This window comes from Myodes glareolus, chromosome 15 (assembly GCF_982192425.1).
Source record: "Myodes glareolus chromosome 15, mMyoGla1.1, whole genome shotgun sequence".
NCBI classification, from domain to species: domain Eukaryota; kingdom Metazoa; phylum Chordata; class Mammalia; order Rodentia; family Cricetidae; genus Myodes; species Myodes glareolus.
Window position 1 is genome coordinate 38698877 of NC_142040.1, and position 10276 is coordinate 38709152.

At 43.9% G+C, this 10276-nt stretch overlaps 1 protein-coding gene across 1 annotated transcript; it reads left to right on the forward strand.

Moving 5' to 3' along the window:
- The first annotated feature begins 2356 nt into the window (after positions 1 to 2356).
- On the forward strand, positions 2357 to 5123 carry LOC146891595 (uncharacterized). The gene is made up of 3 exons (XM_085676950.2): positions 2357 to 2530; positions 3134 to 3786; positions 4280 to 5123. The coding sequence occupies exons 1-3, from the start codon at positions 2368 to 2370 to the stop codon at positions 4424 to 4426; spliced, it is 963 nt and encodes a 320-aa protein (XP_085533076.2). The 5' UTR covers positions 2357 to 2367; the 3' UTR covers positions 4427 to 5123.
- Positions 5124 to 10276: the final 5153 nt, after the last annotated feature.

The following is a 10276-nucleotide window of genomic DNA, read 5'->3' on the forward strand; positions in this document are numbered from 1 at the left end:
TGGTGTGACACATAGATATAATCCATTACAATTTGAGGTGTCCATATCACTGGTCAACACTTTCTCCAGAGGGACAGTTAGTGGATGACCTTCTGTTGCTGACTCTTCTCGCAAACAGGAAAGCCCTCTGAGAAGCGTATGGAAACATTTACCATACAAAGCAATCTGGCCTTTCTGCCTGATTCATTTTCAGATTTTTCTCCGGTAAAAGAAGCTAACAAAACAACAGCTGCTTAGCCACAAATTACCAAAACAAGCTTCTACACCCGGATGGCTATTGCCGCTTTTTCTCAAGGCAATTTACAAGTTCTCGAAGGAATTTCCTTCACACATTCACACTTGGTGCAGCTTTTGAAGCCTTGCTGAGAATTTGAAGATTAATTTATGTAAACAAAAAGGAGATCCAGGTTTGCAGTGAGATTCCATCAGCTCACTACATATTTAACTGGAGTTCTGTAAAATCTGTTCCTTAAAAAGCAGAGGGCATAGCTCAGCTCCAAGGAGAGGCTAATCATCACTTTCTCACTGGATAGGAAAGTAAGAGGGACTGGTGGCAATTAGTGGGCTGCCCGGGACACACACACACACACACACACACACACACAAAAATTATTTGTTTTCTAAATTAGTTTTCGATCTTTAGCTTTTAAAAGAACCTATTTCTTCACCAAAGCTCAATTTTTCAATTGAGCTGGTTTCATAATATTATTATTTTTATTAATTATTATGATTTTGGAATAAGGTCTAACGAAGCCTAGGCTAGCTACACATTTTCTATGTAGCAGAAGAGAACCTTGAATTTCTAATCCTCCTGCCTCCACCCCTGAGTTGTTGAGATTATCAATGTGTGCTATGCCTGGTTTTGTGGGCACTAAAGACTGAATTCAGGAATATGTACACTAGGCAAATACTACACCGATTGAGCCATATCCCTAGCCCTGTAGCTCATTTATCTTATTCTGTTTCAGAGATGGGGGCCTTACTATGTAGCCTTGGCTTGTCCTGCAACTAGTTGTGTGAACCTGTCTAAAGAATTCAGAGTTCCACCTGATTCTGCCTCCTGAACGCTGGAATTAAAGACGTAGATCACCACATCTGGCAACATCTCTAGATTTTCAAAGAGCAAGATTTCAGAAAAACCATCTTAATGCACAGCCTGTTCTGCCTTAGAAACTGACAGAAGCCTGTCTTGGGCTTGTCTTTACCTTTCTTTTTCTATTTTCCAGCTACAAAGCAATTATCTGAATGCTGACCCCACAAGCTTCTGTGTTGCTGGGTGAGTCCGTGAACTGATGCCGGGGAAACATTTTTAAAGATGGAATGTGCGGATTATTAATTTTGATATACTTATTTACATAATTTGAGACAGTTTTTTTTCCATGGCACTAAATCTCCCTTAGGTTTCTTCTTTATGATTGGGTGTATGTCGATGTAATTTGGTCTTTTAATAAAAGCAAGTACTATACCAAGCAGTTAACTCATGAGTGAAGCTTGTCTTACCTTAATTGACAGGTTCATTCTATACTTACATATGTGTATAATGTGCTCAGAATAAACACTAGGTCTGACTCTTGAAGAGGATTGTGGCAGCATCTTTGGTTTTTGTCATTTTTGTACTGGTTTGACGACTTGCAATTTTCCTCTCCTTAAACACAATTAAGACAAGATAGGCACTTGATTTGATACTTCCAGATCTAGGGAATTTTACCCTTTTGATGTGAAGGAATTTCTGTAAAAAAATTCCAGAGTTTTGCAATACCCGGTCACCCCTTTTTTATGTCTAATGAGCAAGCATACTTACTGGGCATTTTCTATGTACTGGCTGTGTACTGTAGACAACATGTATCAGTGATTCTCAAAGTTTGGTCTCAGGACCAGCAGCCTCAGCATCATCTGGGAACTTGCTAGAAAGGTAACTTCTCAGATTCCATTAACTGATGTTTTTCATCTGGCAAGGGACTCAGCAGTCTCCGTTTTAAACCAACACTGAGGCCATTCGGTTGTCTAAAGTTTGAGAACCACGCTCTGGAGGACCCAAGACTGAGTGCAGCTGGTTCAGCCTCCAAACCTGTCCTCTCTGTAGCCTTTGGATTGACACGTTCTGTCAATACACACACTCCCTAGACATGCTATTATGTTATTGCACATTCTGAATTTAGTTTGAGAAATACTCTGTATGATCTCATAAGCAGATTCTGAAGCTGTCCTGAGAATGACAGATTCTCCCACCTGAATCCACTTCTCCTTGGATTCCTGATAAGGCTCAAGCTGTATCGGTGAGCCTAAGGCCCACACCTGGGTGGGTGGGTATATAAGGGCAGTAGATGGGGCCGCCAGCTTTGGAGAGAGGTGCGATCTCGCTGCAGCATGGGTGGCCGCTCTTGGCTTAGCTGTGGTCTTTTTGTGTTGGGTCTTTGGTACATGAATTTTAGCTGGGTGCAGCCATTGGAATGTTGCACTGACATTCTGCCTTCTGGTGTCAGTGAGATTCTTTCTTCCAGACAACATGGCTTTACCATCACATCTAAAAGTGAGTGACTACAATTTTGTTCTCTGCTGGGGAGTCAAGAATCAGGGAGCCATGCGGTAGGATTTTATGGGACTAGTAGGGAAACACAGACATTTGTATTTCTTGGGAGTTGAGTAGCCAGGAGTAGTTACTGGGTAGGAATACGCAGCTGTCTTCAGGTCTGTGTCCTGGTTTCAGCTCTGTGGATCCCAGAGGTAGACTTAGACTTAACGGCAGGCGTCCTGGTGTTTTGTAGGCAAAGGTGTTCTAAAGTATGGAGTGTACAACACAGGTGGTCCTGCCAGCAACTCTAGTGTGCTATGATATGTAGCAGGGCAAGTGGCTTGTCCTGGGTCAAGCAGCGCCAGTAGATGGTCGTCAGCCCCGAGGCTGCCCTTCCCTGGTTTAATTTCAATCATGGGATCCTAAGTGGAGAGGATGAGAAATCCGTTTTCTAGTTTCCATGGGATCAAGAGCTGGCTTCATGAGTGGGTGTTAGCAGCTGGATCTGCTAAGCAACTGGTTGGCCTGCAGGTCTGGGGTGGCGGGAAGTAAGAAGGGAATGAGGCCTTTCGCTGCGGGACTGTGACAGCAACCTTCTGAAGCCTCCCTCTGCTCCCACAGGCAGCCAGTTCCTACATAGTTACTGGCTTCTGCACTTTGAAGCAGCCCCCTTCTTGGATTCTTCCCGATTACAACTCTGGGCCTGGGTCCCAATTCCTCCTCACGCCTCTGAGCTCATTCTAGAGTTCAAGGACCATGAAAAGGACCAACAAAGGATCCTTCTGGACACTTTCCCTGTTATCTTCACATCGTATGAGTCGGAAGGAGGAGTTCTATTGGAGATCTACTGTTTGCTAGTGTATTGGATGGAGATGGTGCCCATCCTCCTGGCAGAAAAGTCTGTGTCCACTGATGCCCCCGGAGCCATCCTGAGGGAATGCTCTAGAACCCAAGACAAGCGCGATGTAGTACTGCTGTTTGTATCCTCGACCTACGCGCAACCATCCCTGTTTCACCTGCCTTACGTCCAGGAGCCCTTTATCCCTAATGTGGAACAGCTGCTCCTAAGCCCGAATCACCAGGAGGTGGACCGTGACCAGGTTCATCTCCCCACACAGAAGCTCTGTCATCTGCAGGATCAAAAGGTGAACCTTCATAGAGCTTCGTGGGGCCAGTGTATCGTGGCACCCAAGACTTTCAGCTTCCCTTCCTGTGAGGGGAACTGCCTGGCCCTGAACAGTGAGCTCCTTCACTCCAATTTCGAATGCTATAAGGTACAGAATGAAGTCGTATTTTTATTTGGGACTCTATTGGAATAACACTAAATGTTTGGCTCTCTGGGCATGTCTCCTTTTGAGCCAAAAAAGCCAGTGGAAGTGGGGCTAATGTAATCTGCACTAATGTAGTTTGTCATGTCTTTCACTCAATGTGATCTTATTTAACTATAATTTTTGTTCATAATTCACACCTCCAGTTTTTTTTTTTTATTTTGTTGCTTTCAGACAGGGTTGGGTCTCTCTGTATAGCTTGGGCTGTCCTAGAATTTATTATGTAAAACAGGCTGGTCTTGAACTCACCTGCCTCTAATTCAAGGAGTAAGCCACCGTGCCCACTTGAACACCTCCAGTTTTTAAAAGTTCATTCTGAAGTCCTAATCTGGAGGCTTCATGTACCCAGCCTCCTTTTCCACTTAACCTGCCATGTCTGCTGACTAACTACGGAACCAAGACTACAATAGATTTCACCTTTCTGTCCTTTGTTCTGCAGAGGGAGGCACCCACCTGCTCCAGGCTCTTTCAGGTCTGTAGTCCTATCAAGGTTCGTCGTTTCTCCTTGATGGTCCAGGACGACGAACACAAGATGAGTGTGCACTACACGAACACGTTCATAGTAGAAAAGTGTGGCTGCTCCTGAGATCTCGTGGAGCTGCTTGTGGGTCTGATATCCGCTTAAGTCTTAGTGGTTTGTGAAAGGTCTGGTGTCCAGAGCTCTTTGGGGGTCGATGAGGGGATTTGGTTTCTGTTTCCCAACGCACAGTCAAGATGGAGTTGCAGGACTCAGCTCTCCATATATATTTCTCTTTTCTGGGCAGAATCCACTGCACTATTATTTTAAGGCATTGGTATCATTGAGAATCTGGGCCCATTGGGTATCTGTTTGTTTGTCATGAATTGTCTAGGGAGGACAGGTTTAACGGCCATCTTTGAGGATACATAGACGGGGGTAGGGGGGCAATTTCCCCTCTGTGTTGGGCTGAAACTCTACTGCTTAAATGGGGCCCTGTTTTGGATTTTTCCAGGCTATTGCTATTGTCTGAACCATAGGTTTAGGGTTGACTAGAAACTGATCTAGCCTTGGAATGACAGTTCCTTTAGCCCAGAATTTCTGGCCTCTGGAGTAAGTGGAAACTCTGCCAATGGATAGTGTGTCACAGGCTAGCCATGAGTGGAGGGCATCACGACTCTCATTTGTCTTCATATGAGTGGGGGTAGGTCTTTTGTCTGATAGGAGGATTAAGTATCACTGTTTTAAGAGACTTCCTGCCTAATAACTTTAACTTAATGGAAATTAGCTTTTTAAAATTCTCTTCAATAAACTGCTATCATATCAACTGAGAGTCTCTTAATTTGGATTTCCCACCTCCTTTCCTTGAGCCAGCAAGACGAGTGAGTATACGTTGGGTTTAAAGTCTCATCGTTAAGGACCCTGAAAAAAAGAATTGCTTTTGGTGATAAATCTTTGCCTATTCTAGCATCCACTCAAATGACTTCTGAAATGATCAAAAATAGACATAGAGAAGGATTCCAGGATGGACTTCATGTCAAAATTACACTTCGGTTTGGCGCAGAAGAGAAACGTTTTGTACCTTCCAACATCACATGCTCTGCCCCCTCAACAGGAGGGGAAGAGGAACACACTCGGGACATCTAGACATCCCGAAACTGCCTTATGATCCTGTCTTGTCTCTGAATCCATGTGGAAGGATGGAGTGAGAGCTGGTTTTACAGCGGGCCTTGGGGTAGCGTCCTAGCTTTGCTTTCCTTGGGCTCTCTCTTGGCAGGGGCTGGAGTTCTAAAGTAAATAGGGGTGTCAAGCTTCTACCAGTCCTGGGTGGCTTTGGTAGTGGCTTCTAACTTTTTGGGGCATGTGTGTGGCATGTGTGTGGAGGTCTGAAGATCACTGTGGGAGTCAGTTTTCTATCATGTGAGTCATGAGACTTGAACACAGGTTGTCTGGCAAGTGGCTTCACCTTCTGTGGGCCCTGATTTGTTTGGTACGTCCATGAGATCCAAGTCTGGCAGATGCAGGAGTAATTTACATTTGACTTAGGTTTCCATAGCAGAATCTACCACAGGAACAACACGAAAAGCCTCCTGTTCAGATGCAATTCTGCCTGGGGAGACTGGCTTGGGACAGCATTAGGTCTAACTGGCCCTTTGGCACTGCTTTCTTGCCTGAAGCTCTTTAACAAGGTGCTGTGGGGGACATTTCAAAATTATGACCCTCAAGTTTCCATAATTTTGCTATGTTAGTGTTATGCACTAATTTAAAGATTTCAACAACACATTTAGTCAATGTCTTTATTGGGAGACGCTCAGATGGGAATTTAAAGTCCTAGGCTATTATGTTGCTTGTTGTCTTTGAACACAAACCTTATAGAAGGATTTCTAAAGCAGAAATGGTGGGAATATGGGCATAGAACTGCTAGTTAGAGTCGAGTTGGCCTAGCCCAACTTTTGAGCTTCTCTCTAACCATTGCCCATTCTATCCCCCCAATCCCAACAGTGTCTTCATTTTCTCTATAGGGGAAGTTATTCTGATGAGAAAAACATCATTGTGTTTCCAGTTGCACCTTTTTAAAATAAGAACTTGACTATTTCTTAAGCCTTTCTGAAGTCTGAGTTTTTTTTCCCCCAGTTTCCTTTTTTGGTTTATCGAAACAGGGTTTCTCCGTAGCTTTGGAGCCTGTCCTGGAACTAGCTCTTGTAGACTAGGCTGACCTCAAACTCACAACGATCCACCTGTTTCTGCCTTCTGAGTGCTGGGATTAAAGGCATGCGCTGTCATTGCCCGCTAGTTTATACAACTCTTTTTTTAAATTTTTTAAAATGATTTATTTATCTTTATTTTATGTTCATTGGTGTGAAGGTGTCAGATCCCCTGGAACTGGATTTTCAGACAGTTGTGAGCTGCCATGTGGGTGCCGGGAATTGAACCCGGGTCCTCTGGAAGAGCAGTCAGTGCTCTTAACTGCTGAGCCATTTCTCCAGCCCCTAGTTTATACAACTCTTAATGAGTTTTATAAGTGTGCACAAATGCTTCAGTTGACTCCACACGGAGTTTGTAGGAATAAATTAGTCACTCATGTTTATCGATCCTGAGTTTCTTATTTACTTAAGTCTTTCCTATGAAAAGACCACAGGAGTTCTATAGCTTGCAGCTCTCATGTCTGTGTCTTGGTTCCATACCCTCTCCTTCCTGGAACTTGTTTCTGACTGGGGAGAGATGTCGATCTCTCAGGTCTAGGGAGGGATGTGCCAGAATTTGGCTGAGATTCTAGGAAGGCTTTGGTTTCAGAACCAGGGCCGAGGTTGTGCTAACAAAGAACCACACTGCTAAGGCAATTTGAGGACAACAGCAAAGAAAGCTGAATGGAGCTTGGGCTTCTCTGGCCAGGGCGGGCAAGCTTCATCTGTGAAGGGCCTGAGAGTAAATGTCTTGAGAATCTCATTGGAGCCGCTCTGCCCTGAACTTCCCATATTAAAACTGTCATGTGAGGAAATGCAAGCAAATGAACAGGGGTGTCTAAGACTTTATTTGTGGGAGTTAAAATTAATGTTACTTTCATTTGTCTTAAGATAGTCTTTTGTTCCTGTCTTCCAAGTTACAGAATAAAGACCCTGTACAAAAAGTTTATTTGAACTACATAAAGATTATTTTTTCTTTGCAACTGTGGTGGTTTGAATGAAATTAGCCCCCAAAGGCTCAAAGAAATGGCACTATTGAGAGGTATGGTCTTGTTGGAGGCAGTGTGTCATTGTGGAGACAGGCTTTGAGGTCTCGTATGTTCAAGCTAGGCCTGTGCATCAGGATGTCGAATTCTCAGTTCCTCCTTCAGCACCATATCTGCCTGAACACTGACTGCCATGTTTCTTGCCATGAAGCCCCAGTTAAATGCTTTCCTTTATAAGAGTTATAGTGGTCATGGTGTCTCTTTATAGCAATAGAAACCCCAGCTATGAGAGCAACATAGCAAAACTAGTGATTGACTCTCAGATGTGTCTGCTAGCCGATAATGAGTTCATGATTGAGTAGGTGGTCCAATACTAGCAATTCCTGATTTCTACCAGGAATAATCTCTTTTGTTTTTGGCCCCTGTTCTTTGGTTATTATCTATCAAATGCATTCTTACCTGATAAAGCAAAATTGCAGTTAGTAGTAGCAATGAAAATTTATGGTTGGGTGGTTACCACAGCACAAGGAACTCTACGGGTCCCTTGTGAATAAGGAACCTTTAAGGGTCCCTTTAAGGATCATAGCATTAGGAAGACTGAGAAGCACTGCTCTAGAGATGACTTCCAAAAGATAGGGACGCATTAAGTGTCAAGACCACCTGGGAAAGAGGAAAATTCCAGAACCTCAACGTTCATTCTAAGAAGAAAAACAGACTTCTCCTGGTTAGGTTCGGCTGTCGACTCAACACAACCCAGAGCTCTCCGAGGAAATCTTATTCTGGGGATTGCCTTCATTAGACTGACCTGAGAACATGTTTATAGGGCATTAATTGATGGAGGAGGGGCCAGTCCACTATGGGCAACACTCTCCCTAGGCAGGCATAACTTGACTGCATGGCTGGGCTAGATGAGCATGCACCAGGCAGCAAGCAAGTAAAGTTCCTCCATGGTTTCTGCCTTGAGTTCCTGCCCTAACCTTCCTCAAAGAAGGAGCTGGAAGTGTGCCATAGTTAGCTTTTGTCAACCTGAGGCAAACCTATCATATGAGAATAGAAAATCTCAGCTGAGAAATTGCCTCCATCAGATTGGCCAATAGGTGTGTTTGTGGGGGCACTTTCTTGATTGTGAATTGATATGAGAGGGCCCAGGCTACTGTGAGTTGTCCTGTCCCTGGACAGAAGAGCCACGGGCTTTGTATAAGACAAGTAGTATAAGGTAAGTAGCTGAGCAGGGCAGTGAGCATCATTCTGCCATGGTCTTTGCTTCAGTTTCTTCTCCCAGGCTCCTGTTTTCAACCCCTTTACTGACTTTGTCAGTGATAGACTGTAAGCTGGAAACCAAGTGAGTCCTTTCCTCTTTGGGTTGGTTTCAGTCAGTCTTTTATCAAACAAATAAAAAGCAAGCTAGGACAAACTAGAAGATAAAGCATTTCCTCCCCAAGTTGCTTTTGGTCAGAATGTGATCACAGCAACAGAAAGCAAACAAGGAGAGACTCAGTCCCACGTGTGAAGAGACACACTTTCACATTTTGGGACCACTTCTCAAAGCCGAGGTCTGAGTGACAAGTAGCTGTCAATCCAAGCAGAGGGAAGCATAGGCTGAAAGACGCTGTGCTCACAAAGCTAGTATTGTTGGGAGAACGGTGATGGTTGGCTGGGAATGGGATGCAAGGTTGCTGTGTGAGACTAGTATTCCAGCAAGTGCGGGCAGCCCAGTGGAGTCATGAATTTGAGGTTGAGGGCAATGAATGTAGCTAAACTCTGGGAAGAGAATTCTTCTGGGTGGAGCCCTGTGGATATCTGCTATGCTGAACCCGTGGTGTATCTCAAGGTCTAATAATTGCTCCCAGGCGTTTATTTGACCAGAAGGTAAACTGATACTATATGTAAAAACTCAAAACTGAAAAGCGACAAACACCTGTCCTCGATAGGTATTTATATTTAATAACATGAATGATAAGAATGAATGAAACATGACCGGTCATAGTGGAAGAGAATCCCACAGACATGTTTCAGGGGAAGAAGGCAGCCAAGGGAACAATGGTATCTGTGTGATCTGCCATTTGTACAGAAGGACAATGGCATGATCAGGACACAGACCTTTATTCCATTTATGGGGGTAACTAGAATGGTCAGGTTCACAGGAGCCTGAGGGTTGCCTGGGGCTTCAGCAGGATGAATATGGAGCTCACTAGTGGTATGTAGTATAGCTATGCAAGATGAAGAGTGTCAGAGGTGGATTGGGGTGATAATTGCATAACTGTGATTGTACTTAATGCACAAAACTATACATTTAAAACAGTTAAGGTAGGGCTGGAGAGATGGCTCACCAGTGACAAACACAACTGCTCTTGCAGAGGATTCATGTTCCATTCCCAGCACCAACCAGCTGATGGCTCACAACTGCCTGTAGGGGGATCTGATGCCTCTGACCTCCACAGGTACCTACCCGCATGGACACAACCTCCCCCAAGACACACAATTGAAAAATTACAATAAATCTTCAAAAATATATTTTAAAAGGGTTGGGTACACTTTTAATTATAGCACTCAGGAGGCAACATATCAGTGAGTTTTAGACCAACCTGGTCTATGAAATGCATTTCATACATATAGTGATGTCTATATATATTGAGACCCTGTATCAAAACAGTGGTTAAAGTAGTAATTTATATGTGTGTTTTATTACAATTAAATATCTAACTTAAAACAAGCGTACCATCACTGGGGGTTAATGGCCACTGCTAGTTGAGGTGGAGCTGTGGAGTGAGGAAGAGAGAAATGGGGAGAGTTCTGAAAGTATAGAATGT

What these genes read in the sequence shown, in the direction of transcription:
- LOC146891595 (XM_085676950.2), top strand. Translation starts at nt 2,368, where the DNA reads ATGGGTGGCCGCTCTTGGCTTAGCTGTGGTCTTTTTGTGTTGGGTCTT. An exon ending in CTTTACCATCACATCTAAAA is followed by an intron (nt 2,531 to 3,133) that starts GTGAGTGACTAC and finishes CTGCTCCCACAG; the next exon opens with GCAGCCAGTTCCTACATAGT. An exon ending in CCAATTTCGAATGCTATAAG is followed by an intron (nt 3,787 to 4,279) that starts GTACAGAATGAA and finishes TTTGTTCTGCAG; the next exon opens with AGGGAGGCACCCACCTGCTC.